At 36.0% G+C, this 15,957-nt stretch overlaps 2 protein-coding genes across 3 annotated transcripts in view; one reads left to right on the forward strand and one right to left on the reverse strand.

Moving 5' to 3' along the window:
* LOC121733029 (high mobility group protein 20A) overlaps positions 1-7,954 on the forward strand; it is a 41,014-nt gene extending 33,060 nt beyond the window's left edge. Inside the window, exon 8 of the mRNA XM_042123111.1 lies at positions 7,749-7,954. Within this exon, the coding sequence (XP_041979045.1) occupies positions 7,749-7,888 (140 nt within the window). The 3' untranslated portion in view covers positions 7,889-7,954. The remainder of the gene's footprint in view (positions 1-7,748) is intronic.
* A 223-nt stretch (positions 7,955-8,177) lies between these two features.
* On the reverse strand, positions 8,178-12,299 carry LOC121733031 (histone RNA hairpin-binding protein). 2 transcript variants are annotated; one of them, XM_042123115.1, is made up of 5 exons: positions 12,030-12,299; positions 11,854-11,935; positions 11,634-11,736; positions 10,852-10,974; positions 8,178-8,376 (listed from the first exon to the last, which is right to left on the reverse strand). In XM_042123115.1, the coding sequence occupies exons 2-5, from the start codon at positions 11,900-11,902 to the stop codon at positions 8,199-8,201; spliced, it is 453 nt and encodes a 150-aa protein (XP_041979049.1). In that variant the 5' UTR covers positions 11,903-11,935; positions 12,030-12,299; the 3' UTR covers positions 8,178-8,198. The 2 variants fall into 2 exon arrangements, with proteins under 2 accessions (XP_041979049.1, XP_041979048.1); XM_042123114.1 differs by having other exon boundaries at positions 11,854-11,920; positions 12,027-12,299.
* Positions 12,300-15,957: the final 3,658 nt, after the last annotated feature.

A 15,957-nucleotide genomic window follows, 5' to 3' on the forward strand; every position in this document is an offset into this window, starting at 1 on the left:
ACAAATAAATATGCAATTTACGATCATTATCCTGACGTCCAGTGTCCTGTTTGTTGTTGAACTGTTTATATACTTACCTGTCTAAAAGTATTTTGGATCGATTGTATTAACTACTATGTCCCTACCTACATACCTACGTATATGATTTTCTTTGATAAGTACTTACCTATTGTATATTTTAAACAAAAGCCCATCAGTGACTGAGTTTAGACTGCGAATTGGGTTGGGACTAATGTATTTTTAAATATCTATACTTACTAATATTGTAGAGACGAAATATTTAATCGTTTGCTTATTACTATTTAACTTACGAGTTACGAGACTACTGAACCAATTTAAATAATTCTTTCGCTATTAGAAAGCCACGGTAATGAGAAAATAGCCCAAACAAGTGCATCGAAACTCAACGTCAAGTGGTTACCGGGTCATGGGCTAGGCTGTACACTGTACAGTGTTCTGAGATTTTTTTTTAATCTTGACTTGGTGACTTTCTTCATTCATAAATCGACACCCTTGACAAGATTTATAGTAACTGTGATGGCATACTTATAATAATAATAATGTACTTTTATTCAGCTCGATAACATAAAAACCTTAATCTAGACAATTACAACATGCAAATTATTTTATTTTCAATGGTTTTTTATATTAGAATGTTAAGATCGCAACCGGCAGCTTAGCTAGGTTACAGTATAACCTGTGTTAAAGCCACCGGACCTTTTCCCAACTACTGATCGCATATCACTGATTTTACATTTCAGGCAATTAAAATTAGATTACAAATTAAATCAATGTTTAAAATTAATCAAACTTGATACAATAAACGGGGGCGGTGGTTACTCGCGTCCGTAGGAATTACCTTTTACTACCCTACACGTGTCCCCAGGGTGGTGCTAAACGAGTAACAACGCCGAGTCTCAGGCGGCGGATATGATAACCTGACTCCTAGGCAGTAGTGGCCTTGAGGACTAAATACCCTCAAAAAGTCTAGCGCGGAAAGCAACGGGAAACTACCGCGACTATAATCCCAAGAAAACCACCATGATTAAGAACGCCACCAGAGATAATATGATGTCATGCGACCCGACTAACGCTCGGCGCCAGCTAAGTTCCGGGCCGACTGGTGTGAAATTGGCTACCGGCTGCAGGTCAGTTAACCAGCAGGCTGCTTGCAGAAACTCTGCTACTGTTGGAAACATAACATCTTACTCGTACTCTAGCAAACTAACACCCAAGGGAAGGGCAATAACAATAGGAACCTGGAATGTCCGTGGACTTTTAAGGCCAGGAAAAACCGAAGTTGTTGAAGCGGAGATGGAGCGCTATAATCTGGCTATACTAGGATTGAGTGAGACCCATGTCAAAGATAACGGATACCACATCACACCTGAAGGAAATACGGTAATCTACTCTGACAGGCAAGACAATAGTTTTAGTGGTGTGGGCTTCATAGTTGCTAGCTGGCTACGAGACAAGGTATTGGGGTATAATACCATCAACAATAGAATTATATCCTTAAAAATTTCAGCCCATCCACACCCAATTAACTTTGTACAGGTCTATGCGCCGACCACTGTAGCCACCGAAGAAGAGATGGAGGAATTTTACCACGAGCTAGAATTAACCTGCAAAGCGTTACCAAAGAAGGAATGTACTATCATCCTGGGAGACTTTAATGCTAAGATAGGGCACACTGATAATGATCAACACCTAAGGAATGTTATTGGGGAATACGGCTTAGGAGCCCGCAACAGTCGAGGTGAGATGTTGTTAGAGTTTTGCATTGAAAAAGGACTATTCGTAACTAACACGGCATATAAACAACATCCAAGACGCTTATGGACATGGCGATCGCCAACAGGTCATAAAAATCAGATTGACTTCATATTAATCAGCAGCAGATGGAAGTCGTGCATAACTCTCTCAAAGACTTTTCCGGGTGCAGATTGTGGCAGCGACCATCAGCTGTTAATAGATCAATACAGAGTCCGCCTCAAAGTAGTTTCAAAGCCTCCACCATCCAAAAATATTCTTCTAACACAAGAAGCGAAAGCTTTTGAGGACACACTACAAACTCGACTGGACAATGAAACGTATTGCCCATTTGACTCAGCCAATACATCATGGAATCAGCTTAAGGCCGCATTAGAAGAGACAACTAGAACAATCACAAATGGACGGAAAGTAAAACACCCTAGATCTGAGTGGATGACTACTTGGGAGGTAATCGCACAAAGAAAGGCTCTAAAGACTGGAGGAATTCGTTCAAAGGAAGAACAACAGCGATACTCTGAACTTGACTCACTAGTACAGCGTCTCTGTAGACATGACAAGAATGCATATATCAATTCCATATGTAGAGATATACAAACACACTCTGATACCCTACATCCAAGAGACATGTTCCAAAAGGTGAAAATTCTCACACGGGAACGAAAATCAAAATCTTGGAACATAGAAGATGAAAAGGGTAACCTGATTTTAGACAAGAAACAAGTGATGACAAGATGGAGGAACTACTGCCAAGACCTGTACAAATATGACGCTGATGAACCTGACACTAGATTAGATTTTACAGATAAAGAACCCGACATCGTTCTCCATGAAGTAGAAGCAGCTATAAATAAGCTCAAAACAAAAGCTTGCGGTGGAGATGGTATACAGGCACAAGTGCTTAAGAGCTTGGGTAAGTCTGGAATCAGAGTAATGCATTCAATATGTCTTAAAGTATGGAGAACAGGACAGTGGCCAGACGATTGGACAGAATCTCTCGTGATACCACTACATAAGAAAGGGTCGACTAAAAAGTGTGGAAATTATCGGACCATCTCACTAATTTCACACGCCAGTAAGATTCTTCTCCATGTTATAAACAACAGATTGGCACACTATATAACTAGACAGATATCCAAAGAGCAGGCGGGATTCGTAAAGGGCAGGGGTACCCGAGAACAAATCCTAAACATCCGTCAGCTGATAGAAAAGAGCAGAGAATTCAATGTCTCAATAGTACTCTGTTTTGTGGATTACGCTAAGGCCTTTGACTGCATCGTCTGGTCCAAAATGCTGGAGGTGATGAGAGAGTTGGGCGTCCCCGATCATCTCATATTTTTGGTACAAAACCTCTATCTGGAAGGTCGATCAAGGGTGCGATTAGACAATGATCTGTCAGAGCCGTTTGCTACAGAGCGTGGTGTCAGACAGGGTTGCATCCTCTCTCCACAGCTGTTCAACCTCGTAGGCGAATATATAATGCGTCGAGTGTTGGAAGATTGGGAGGATGGTATTAAAATTAACGGATACCTTCTCAACAACCTAAGGTTCGCTGACGACACCACGCTTATAAGTACTTGCGAAGTGAAACTTGCTGAACTTCTAGCGCGGCTCGAAAAGATTAGTCGAGACTTTGGCCTCCAAATCAATCGCAATAAAACCAAACTGATGTACGTCGATAAGCTGAACCAAATACAAAAGACATCCTTACTACAAGATCTCCAACCCGTAGAGGAGTTTGTCTACCTGGGATCGTTGATTAGCAACAATGGTAACTGCGAGAGGCTCAGTCCGACGTGCTCAGATGGCTAAATCTGCGGTTGGGCGCTTAGAAAAGATATGGAAGAATAAGAACATCTATCGTAGCACAAAAATAACACTAATGCGTTCCCTAATCTTTTCAATATTTTTATATGCCTCCGAGACATGGACACTAAAAGCACGTACTCGAGCTAAGATTGACGCTTTTGAAATGTGGTGCTGGCGTAAAATGCTCGGCATCCCTTGGACCGCACACCGGACCAACACGTCTATACTTCAGCAACTCAAAATTACCACCCGCCTGTCCACGCTTTGTCTACAACGATCACTTGCCTTTTTTGGCCACATAGCCCGCCGGGAGCCTAATAATCTTGAGAGTCTCATACTAGCTGGGCAATTAGAGGGGAAAAGAGGCAGAGTCAGAGTGGCTACACGATGGACAGACGCGATTGTCAAGGCTGCTGACTGCACGTTCCAGGAGGCATTTCATCAGGCCAAAAATAGAGACAAGTGGAGAGCCCTATCCCAAAAAGCAAATTTTGGTGGTCACGTCCCTCAGCCATGAGGATACGACTAGGAAGAAGAAGATACAATAAACAATACAAAAAACGATCGAAACGATCTACATCAATCACGACAACCATGATTGACTATGACTATCACAGCACAGAACGCAACGTCGCGTCGTGTTTGTTTACGCGCGCGCGTTAACCAACTACTTACGAAAAAATTTATTATTATTGTGAACTTGTATTATAATCAAATACCGTCCTTTTTTTGTACAAAACAAATAAACAGAAATAATAGGTACTATTATAGATAATAACCATAATTTAAATTTACAAACAAAGTATATATATTGTTGTGTAATTTTTGTGTAGTTGTGTAATTTTTTGAGATTTTGGACTGTTTTATCTTATTTTTGATAGGTACGTTAATAGTTTTTTAAACGTTTTTATTTTTCTTTTCGACGCCTAAAGGGCCTTTTTTTGAGACTTTGTACTGATAGGTATGTCTGGTATGTGATTCTTCAGGTTAATATTTTTCTAAGCATTTTTGTTTTATTTTTTTAACGCCTAAACGGCTAATAACGAATTTCAATTTGTTAAATTTTGTCAACTTGTCACGTGGGCAGAGCCACGATTGAAAACTAGTATTGCTTATATACACAAGTTAACTATAGTCAATGTCACAGTAAATTAGCCTCTCAACTGGTCGTTCTTAAAATTGTTAATTTCTTAAATTACTTTTATGTTCCTATTTCGGTGTATTTGATTTGTCCGACACTTTGATTATTATGACTATGGGTTTAGTATTGTACCTACTTGATTTTAAACAATAAAACTTAAAAATACCTACTACCGAAACAATTGTTTCATTTTGTGTTCATACTTAAGTTCAGAAGAAACACGCTCACATGATGTCTGCTACAGTGACATAAACGAAAATCTTCTTTCTTCCCTTCAACGCCTTAAAAACTTATGTATTCGTTTTATTTTTGGCCTTCGAAAGTTTGACCATGTTTCTAATTATCGATCTCAGCTCGAATGGCTCCCGATCAAGTTGCGTCGAAACTCTCACATACTTCACTTACTGTACAACATCCTTTTTAGTCCTTCTACTCCTAACTACCTCAAAGTAAAATTCAATTTCCTCGGTCATGACAATCCTATACTTCGCTCTGCAAACAAACTGACTCTTGCGTTTCCTTCTCACAATACTTCATTCTACGATTCTTCTTTCACCATCTCCGCTATTCGTCTCTGGAATTCCTTGCCCGATTTTATAAAAAAATCGGAATCAATTAACATCTTTAAGAAACGTTTGAAAGCACACTACCTAGATCAGGCTCAGTCCTTGTAAAACTCTTGGTGTTTTTTGTACAATTATTTTAATGTTCTTTTATTTTTTATAATGTAGGTTTTTAATGTAATGTAGGTAATTATATCAACATGTCTTTTTTAACCTTATTATATCTGTGTAAATTTGTGTAGTTCATTTGGCTAGTTAGTACTTTAACATTATTTTCTGCCACCATATTTTGGTTGCCTGGAAGAAACCGCTGAAAGCGGTAAGGCCGCCTATTTGCTATGTTCCTTGCTTAATGTTGTTTTTGTTATTTTATATAGTTTATAATGCAAATAAAGAATTTATAAATAAATAAATAAATAAAATGATCATATCTATCATAATTATCCTTAATATTTTTTAGTTAGCCTAGCGGACTTACCTAATTATAATTTAAAATTTAATTAATCTATGTAATCTATTATATAGGTACCTATGTATGTATCGATATAACATATAAGGTTAGGAGGAAGCAACAAACTCAACAGTTTATGGCATACATACAAAAATAATATACGGTACCGATATAATCTCAAATATAGTAAGGAGTCATTTAATTAGTAGAATGCATGGAATTAATATAGTACAATATACGGTATCAATATAACCATACATTTAAATGGATGTAGGAAAAACGATTAAATGCATGGAACGAATACAAAAATATACAATGTGTCACATGATTTCCATCGCGAACGGAAGCAAAAAACCAGCGAGAATTATTTCAAATTGAATATCTAATTTTCGTACGTAAACAAAATTTCTCGTCGACAATAGAATTCACATGACAGCAATGTAACTATATTCGCACGAATAACAATTAAAAAGTCATTGGAAATGGTAGACGCCATAGGGTTCGACTTTGAAAAGACGCAACAAGTCTTCGGCGATTTAAATATATATATATATATATATATATATATGCTCGGTATTCGATAAAACACGAATAGAATGACAGAATCGATAAACTGAAAAATATGACTCTTCCTGACATCTATTGGCGAATAATAATACTATTTTGTTAGCAACTAATTGTTTTAACGACCAGCAGATGGCGTTATTAAGTAACACGAAGTCAATGAGGGTTTGCTATACCAAGCTTTGCTCGGTCATCCAGGTACTGGGCTATCTAACACTGAAAAAATTTTTCAAATCGGACCACTAGTTCCTGAGATTAGCGTGTTCAAGTTAGCCCTTTCAAATAATTTTCCCCCTTTTTTTCACATTTTCCTCTATTTCTTCGCTCCTATTAGTCTAAAGGTGCCCATACACGGGACAATTTGTCGTTTCGATCGATCGTCAAGAAAATCGTCCAATCGATGGATCGATCTTTTGAACGTAAAATCGTTGCGATATTGCTACACACGTACAATTTGTCGTTCGATTTTAACATCGAGGAGATAAATCGTTACGATAATAATTGTCCCGTGTATGGGCACCTTGGGCTATCTAACACTGAAATAATCATCAAAATCCGTTGCGTAGTTTTAAAGATTAAGACTGGGTTGCACCAACTAACTTTAACTGAAACTTTAACTTTGACTACAGTGCAAAATGTCAAATCTTTGGGTAAAGTTAAAAATGGACGCCATCAAGACGCCATATTTAACCATAACCATAGAGCTCGACCAGGTTTTAAATGCACGTGGCGAAAAAAGGAACTAACGCTGTCATCATACAAAAACGCCATTTTTGACAGTTCTCCTTTACCAGCAGCACAATAGACATAACGACCAGTAGTTCGACTGCAAAGAGACGGACAGGTTTCAATATCTGTCAAATTCGTCGGGTTTCACTAGGATTATGAACGGAATGTGCCTCGCGCTGGCTGATATAATTTATTTTTAAATATTTAAAATAAAGATTTCAAAATTGGATTCTGACAATTTTAATCACATGTGCCAAAACATAAACAACAATACGACCAAAGAGGAACACGTCCATCGAATATGTCATATTTTTAAATTCGTAGGTAACAAGTTAACAACCCTAGCGACGATTTTCGTCATAATACGTCAAATTTAAAAATTTCAACACCAGTTCTAAGTCGGTATACTCTATCATTCTGTCTACTCTGCCAGCAGCGACACGCCCACGCGCATTTATAACCTTGTTGGATCAGCTGTCATCTGTCAATTTCTCCGAGCAAAGTTAAGGATAAAGTTAAAGTTAACTTAACTATAACCATAAATTTAACTTTACCCACGCCCCTTTTGCAACCCAGTCTTAAGGGGACATGAGGGAAAAAAGCGACTTTGTTTTATAATATGTATAAAATGGCCCTATATTATAGAAAATAACGTATTTTCGTATTTCGTATTTTTTTTTAAACTGCAGTAAGACGAAATCAACTTTTTTTGTTGCAGGGGGACCTACTGGCGCGACAGAAAACAATATTGATGAGTACATGGAGAAATTGCAAAGTTTTGCTTTAGAAGGGAAGAATAATGGTATTCTGAAACAAGCAAAAGATGTCCTCAATAAAGCTGACCTGCCATCTGCATAAATATATTTATTATTAAACATTACTATTGTCTACAGATCTTAATCAAATAAACACATAAAACATGTACTATTTATTTTACATAATATGGAATAATGTTATACACCCTCTCAGAATATTTCCAATATTGAAACTATCTTCATCCTACTAGTATATTAATTTAATTTGCACTAGTATTAAAAATAAAGAAGATAATATTTTCTGATATTTTTATAATATACCTAGGCATCTTTAATTACTTTCTAAATTTGTAACATATTGAGGGTAAAATTAACTTAATTATTTCTTATAAACATAGTATAATATGAATGGTTCAGTCTTCATCAGAGTCTTCCTCCTCTTTCTTTATTCTTTCTTCTTTGATCCCACACTCCTCTATGTCATACTTGTGCAAACTCTTCCTCCACATTTTGATCAACATATCCCAAGATCTACGACTGTACTTGCAGTATTTGTCTGGAGTCTTAGGATCGCCTTTTGTGCGTTGGTCACTATAATGTAAAAAGAGTATTATGAAGGTGGAGCACTGCAATTAATCTAAGAATAATTGCAGGGAAATATCTTTCCCATATTTTTAGCTTTAATCCTAACAAATGCCTGCTATTGTTAATAACTTATCAAATTACCCTTCCTTCCCCTATAAATAAAAAAACCGGCCAAGTGCGAGTTGGACTCGCCCATGATGGGTTCCGCAGCAGCAATAAGGTTTATTTTTATGAAATTAAAAGGTTTTTGATTTATTTTTATATCTTAGTTGATATAATGAAAGGTAATTTAAGGTTTACCATTTAAGACATATAAAAAAAAACTACTTGTTAGATCTCGTTCAAACCAATTTTCGTTGGTAGTTTTTATAGTAATGTACATCATATATTTTTTCTAGACTTATCACTTATATACTTTAGAAGTTAGAGGGGGGGCGACACACATTTTACCACTTTGGAAGAGTCTCTTTCGCAAACTATTCAGGTTAGAAAAAAATTATATTAGAAACTTCAATATGAATTTTGAAGACCTACCCATAGATACCCCACACGCATAGGTTAGATGAAAAAAAATTTTTTTTGTTGGTTTAAGGTTTACCATTTATGACGTATATTTTAAACTACTTGCTAGATCTCGTTCAAACAAATTTTCGTTGGTAGTTTTTATAGTAATGTACATTATATATATTTTTTTAGACTTATCATGCCCCTACTTTAGAAGTTAGAGGGAGGGGGCGACACACATTTTACCACTTTGGAAGAGTCTCTCTCGCAAACTATTCAGGTTAGAAAAAAATGATATAAGAAACCTCAATATGATATTTGAAGACCTATCCATAAATACCCCACATGCATAGGTTAGATGAAAAAAAAAAATGTTTTGTTTCAGTTGTACCTATGGGGACCCCTAAAATTTTTAATAAATTTTCCATTTTTATATCAAAATCTTAATGCGGTTCTCAGACTGCATCTACTTACCAAGTGTCAATAGTATAGCTCTTATAGTTTTGGAGAAAAGTGGCTGTGACATACGGACGGACAGACAGATAGACAGACAGACATGACGAATCTTTAAGGGTTCCGTTTTTTGCCATTTGCCTACGGAACCCTAAAAAAATAAGATGTGAATAGCATGATAGACTCTTAGGGCCGGCCTACACAGGAATGGCAGAGATCGGCAGAGGCGTGCAAGTCTAACGTGGGAGAGCCATGCTTCGGCAAGAATGGGCCGGCTCGACCGGAGAAATACCACGTTCTCACAGAAAACGAGCGTGAAACAGCAAGTGCTGTTTCACGCCGGTGTGTTTCGCCGAGTGAGTGAGTTTACCGGAGGCCCAATCCCCTACCCTATTCCCTTCCTTACCCTCCCCTATTCCCTTCCCATCCCTACCCTCCCCTATTCCCTCTTAAAAGGCCGGCAACGCACCTGCAGCTCTTCCGATGCTGCGAGTGGGCGAAGGAAGTTGCTTTCCATCGCAAAAAAACAAGGCGCGGCGAGGCCGGCATGGCGGCTCATAAATAACTTAGCGTTGTTGTTTAGATAGAACAATCTAAATTTATATTAAACCTTAAAAGCCCTCAGAAAATTTAAAATATAAAACAAATGAAATACTTATTTGTGTTAGATAATCAGCAGGAATATAATTACTTTCCTGGATGTAGCCAGCCCCTATTTACAAACATAGATGAAAATTGCCTGGAAAACGACAATAAGGAGAATGAAAGTTTTCCAGAATATAGTCATCAGTAATCAATATTGCAAAACTTTACATTGAAAAGGACATTCGAAAGTTCTTGCACTTGTCATGACACAAAAACTAACTCAACAGACAGTAGCATCAAACAATTACTGACAGTGATGACAGTGAAAGTGTTAATAAGAAAAAAAGTATATAAAAACACAAATCGCAAAAAAATAAGGATTCTTCGAGTGAACCAATGATTGACGACCTCTGACTTACAGTCCTTTAATTCTAAAATAAACGGTGACACATAAAATTGAGTTCAACATGTACATTTAGACTAGGGAATTATAGTAAGTATAGGAAAGTATAATAAATTAGTTTTAACGTGTTTTTTAACGATCCTTATATGCCGCAACTGGCGCGTCATCGGCTTCACTGAATCTTTTTAAGACTGGGTTGCACCAGAGGCGTGGGTAAAGTTAAAGTTAAATATGGCATCCAAACACTCCATATTCTCATACGACATCTGTCAATTTTTCCAGTTATATTTAAGGTTAAAGTTAAAGTTAGTTGGTGCAACCCAGTCTAAATGACGCGCCGGGTGCGTCAGTTAAATAGTCAATCTGCTTTCGTATGGTAATTGGTATCCATACAAAATTATGCAATTGTTTTCTCTCTCTTGAAAAGTTGTTATTTTTGACTTATTCGGTGTTAGAACTTAAAGGACAAAATCATATTATGGCCATTTTATTTTCTACAATATTAATTTTTCAAAATAAATAAACAGTTTACTTACAATGGCACTTTTTGAGTATACATTTCGTAACCAACTGTGTTTTTCCCATAATCAATCTGTTTTTGTCTCCTTTGCAGAACATCTGGATCTGTTTCTATTTCAATGACTTTTTTCTCAGGTTTGCTGAAAAAAAAAATTAAGTAGTGTAGCATTTCCACTTAAAACCATAGAATTAGAATGTTAGAAAAGACATTCCATACAATCGTCAGCGCGAAAATGTGTCACCCTCGAAATGAGTGAGCTCACTCATCTGAGAGCAGTGTGCCTTAGGACACGGTAACAGCCAGACGTGTTTAATTCATTAATTGCAGCGTTGTTTTTCGCTACATTTCGCTCGAGAATGCCATCATGTGCCTTCTGACAGTGCAGTAACAAAACGAAGAATACAAATAAAGCCAAAGGTGTAATATTTCACACATAATTACTAAGATTTTATTAATATTTAAATTATTGTCTTCCTTTTTAAGAGAAAAATCAAGGCGATGCGTAAAATGAGCGAAAAAGAAAGTAGTATATGATACTACTGTAAGATAAAAAAGGACGACAATATTTTCTCGATTCGAGTAAAGCGTAAAATGAGCGAAAGAGAAAGTAGTATATGATATTACTGTAAGACAAAAAAGGACGACAATATTTTCTCGATGCACATTTTGCATGCAAAAACATTGCTACAGTTTTGACAGCATACGTCGTATCTAAGTATTTTGATATCGTTGCTTACAACCTATTGCATATTTAATGGACCACAACATTATAAAAGTTTCATTATAATAAATAAGTACCTCTGCTTTTCACAATCCTTTTTGTTATTTGGCTTAGATCTCTTCCTGCTTGGTACGCTTTCATTGCTATTGCTTCTTGTTCTTTCTTTGCTGCCCTTGAATTCTACACCAAGAGTATTTTTATTAAATAACACCAAATTAATACAAATTAATGTAATACATATTAATATCTCCACCTTAATAATATTCTTATTCATATAAATTAGAAAAAATATCTTACCAAAAACATCATCTGTAACTTCATTTTTTGCCCAATTAACACCATTCATTTTATTAGAAATATTAACCTAAAAGCAAACAAAAATAAAGAATGAAATATAAATCAAACAAGATGCCAAGGAATACAATAAATATGAAAAAAGTAATGAAACAATAGGTTTTTAATGGTTTTACCTATGTGTTTTCTGAAACTATGCCTTGATTGTATTTTCCTTACTGAAAGTTATTTGTTATTCATTTGTGAAAATTACAACACAAGTCACACACCACAATGTAAAGGAGTTTAAAAAGAATGGAAACTTTAGCGTGCAACTATTTATTCGTTCGTTTATTAAATTGTGTAAATTTTGAATCTGATTGAGCACGGAACCGATTATTTAATTTGTTTTAATTGTAATTAATAATAATCAACTTCAACAAACATGAAGCCAATGCAGCGCGCGAAAACCGAAACAGTGTTGCCAACACGACTCATACAAAATTTGGTAAACTGCTGTTAAAATTTTGCCAAAATTATGCCAATTGCTATTAAATTATGCTAAAAAATTATGCTAAAACTTTTCAAAGTCTAATAAAACTAATTTAATTTTAAATCTTTAATAAAAAACTTGAAAAGTGTCAAGGGACACCCGGATGGAACGAAGTTTTAAATAGGAGTCTATTTCAATAGAGAAAACATACATCGGGTATCTATTTCTTAATACTGGAGATCGCCTAATAGTCAAAATTCGACCTCAAATAAAAAAATCATAGTTTCAAATTTCAACGCTTTTCTATTGTCAAAATATAGACTTTATTATTTTTTAGACATTCCTGCGACAGTCTCAGATTAATTAAGTCAAATGATGATAGACTGGCCGCGTATTATTTGTCAAACAGTATTTAAGATTCAATATAAAAAAATCTAAACTATCAACACCCAAAGCCCCTACCATGCAGGTATTAATAAAAAAGTGTCGTTACAACTTTTTCAGTCCAGCCCAAGGCGCAACGCCCGATAAGGAACTTCGTTCCAATAATCAACAAAATCTCAATATTTTATTTTATGTTTTAATCAATTATTACATTATCGAACAAAATATTAATAATATGGTCTTCATCGATAGCTGATGCTGCTGATGTACATGTAAACGTATACTTAGTAGAAGATATCCAAACTATAGCTCTCCTTAATAGTTGGGTCCTACCTATAGGCTTTAATAGTTGGGTCCTACCTATAGGCTATAGAGCGCAATTCGTTATCCGGAACTGAGTAAGAATAACAGCATTTCCTTGTCCTCTTTAGGCCGAATTCGATGTATAAAATAGTTTTAACTACATTCATTTGGCTGAAAACGCGTTCAATTTCAGCGTTAGAATGTGGTAGTGATAATAATGCGTAATAAATACTCTTTTCAGAGTAATTATTACTCTGCTATGGTAATTTTTTTTAAAATAATTATATGCTAAAAATTATGCTATATGCTAAACAACAAATAAATATGCTAAACAACGTAAAATATGCCAAATTTAGCATAAAATATGCTAAATTGGCAATACTGAACCAAAAACAAATTGGAATCTCAGTTTTGACGTTGACAGTGACGTTGTTTTTTTTTATCTAACCAAAACTCTGCCCGCTCCACACCATAGAGGAAAATAATACACGGAGCTCCAGTCTCCACACTCTCGGGAGAATATTGTGAGAAATATGAGAATGTGTGTGATTGTGCCAAGCGAAGCTTCAAGCGATTCGCGTAATCTTCTCAAGTTCTCTTGACATTTGTTCTCCGGCTTTTGTCGCGAGACAAAGGAACCCGAGAGTGTGAGGACAGGTTTCTCAGTAATTCTAATAAACGAGCCGCCTGAAGCGCGAGAACTGTAGTGAGAAATTTTTGAGAATTTTGTGTTTACCGTACGGCGCGGGTGTACCCAAAAAAGTTCTCACTACAAATCTCGCCGAGAATCTTTGAAGATTGTCGTTAAATATTTCGCCAGAGTGTGGAGCAGGCATGACAGTCAGATACGCTTAAGGAGTGAGCACACTGAGACGGGCCGTGCCGAGGCTCAGCGTGCCGGGGCTAATCGCAAAAATCCGCCTCCATACAGTTTGTATGGAAGCGGATGCGCGTATCACACACTGTGTCGGGGGTGCAGCGGATTTCCGCTTCCATACAAATTGTATGAAGGCGGATTTTTGCGATGAGCCCCGGCACGCTAAGGGGGGTATTACATTTTCATTTATATATGATCATTTTTATGATCATATATAGGATCCAATATATATGATCATTTGATCATATCTGTATATTACAATATCATATTTCATTGATCCAATTTACGTCATATGTGGTTTCAATAGCCAATGGAGAGTGCTAACGCTGACAGATATTGACGTCAGGGTTACTAGATCTCAGAGAATTCGATTTGTCAAAAGACATCGTCATTTTTAATATGACTTGTTTTTTGTTTTTTCAGCAAGATTATCCAAGTATATAATTAGAAAAATAACTACATTACATTATTTGAAACATATTAACGAACAAGAAATTAAAAACTCTTTTTTATATTAAATAACTGGCAACACCTATTTCTATGACCGTATTGGATCCAATCTCTCAGCAAATGTCAAAAATCTTTGATCAAGGAAGAAATGAATCATATGTCTATATAACATTATCCAATATCATTGACTCAATGATCTCGGATCCAATATATATGATAATCTAATATCCCCCTAAGGGGGGTAGGTATTACATTATCATTTATATATGATCATTTCTTTGATCATATATTATAGGATCAATGATATTGTACTTATACAGATCTGTTACGTCCATACTATTTTCCGGCTACTATCTCTTCCGAACAATTTTCAAATTCAAAATTGCAAACATTGACAAATTTGACAGAGAAGTGAAACAAAAGATATACCCCGCGTTCCAGATGACGTTAGAAACGCTCACGCTCAAGACCGTAGTTTTTCCCGTTCCACTAGCATGTGAGCGTCAGTGATACAAACCCAAGTGGAACGGATTATGGAGCGTTTTGAGAAAAGTTTACAAAAAGAACTATATTTTTTTATACATAGGTACATTGAACCGAACTTGGATATTACGATCCTTTTCTGCAAGTCGTAAATAAAAGTAATTTATTGTTTATAGTTATATTTATTTTACAAATAAAATACATAATATTATATTTGTTTCGTTTTTAGTATTACATTTTTTTACTTAAGTAATCATATTTTAAAATAGTTAAACTTTTATTATATTTGAGTATTCACATTGAATCATATTTTAATAACAAAACCACATACTTTGAATATTGACTATTGTCACAATATACATTTAAACGTTCTAAGGTAACAATACCGCTTAATCCTTAGTCAAGTAAGTAGTAAGTCAACAAACTATAGGAGAGATGAAAATTAGTATTAATTATTATATTTTAGAAATCATTTGACCTTTCATTTAAAACAATTTATTTTCTAATCAAAATATTTCATTATAATATATTATTTAATTTATTTAATTAAAATATTATTTGTAATGAAATAATATAAAGTTTTTTTGTCTCTACTCTCTCCTGAAAACTTTCCGAACATGGCTTTCGCGATATAGTTACGTTAAAATGAAAAAAAAAACTAGAACGCCCACTTCGACCCATCTTCGTCAAGGGTCGTTTTGAGCGAAAATGATGACGTCATGAGTGACGTCATAGCCGCGATCAAAACGACCCCGGTCGCCAAAGGGAACGGCGGAAGGGGACGTTTTAAGCGTTTTGGTCAAAATTAACGTCATCTGGAACGCAGCCTATAGTTTATCACGTGGAAACCGTGCTATTTTTCGGGATATAAAAATATCATATGTCCTTTCCCGGGACTCAAAGTATCTCCATCATTTTATACGTGGGAGAGCCATGCTTCGGCACGAATAGGCCGGCTCGACCGGAGAAATACCACGTTCTCACAAGAAACCGACGTGAAACAGCGCTTACGCTGTGTTTCGCCGAGTGAGTTTACCGGAGGCCCAATCCTCTACCCTTTTCCCTTCCCTACTCTCCCCTATTCCCTTCCCGTCCCATCCCTACCCTCCCCTATTCCCTCTTAAAAGGTCGGCAACGC

Source organism: Aricia agestis, chromosome 13 (genome assembly GCF_905147365.1).
Source record: "Aricia agestis chromosome 13, ilAriAges1.1, whole genome shotgun sequence".
NCBI classification, from domain to species: Eukaryota; Metazoa; Arthropoda; class Insecta; order Lepidoptera; family Lycaenidae; genus Aricia; species Aricia agestis.

Bases quoted from the DNA above. Each gene is read 5' to 3' on its own strand.
- LOC121733031 (XM_042123115.1), bottom strand. From the start codon at position 11,902: ATGAATGGTGTTAATTGGGCAAAAAATGAAGTTACAGATGATGTTTTT. The intron at 11,737-11,853 runs GTAAGATATTTT...CTCTTGGTGTAG, and splicing joins AGTTACAGATGATGTTTTTG to AATTCAAGGGCAGCAAAGAA. The intron at 10,975-11,633 runs GTACTTATTTAT...TTTTTTTTTCAG, and splicing joins AAGGATTGTGAAAAGCAGAG to CAAACCTGAGAAAAAAGTCA.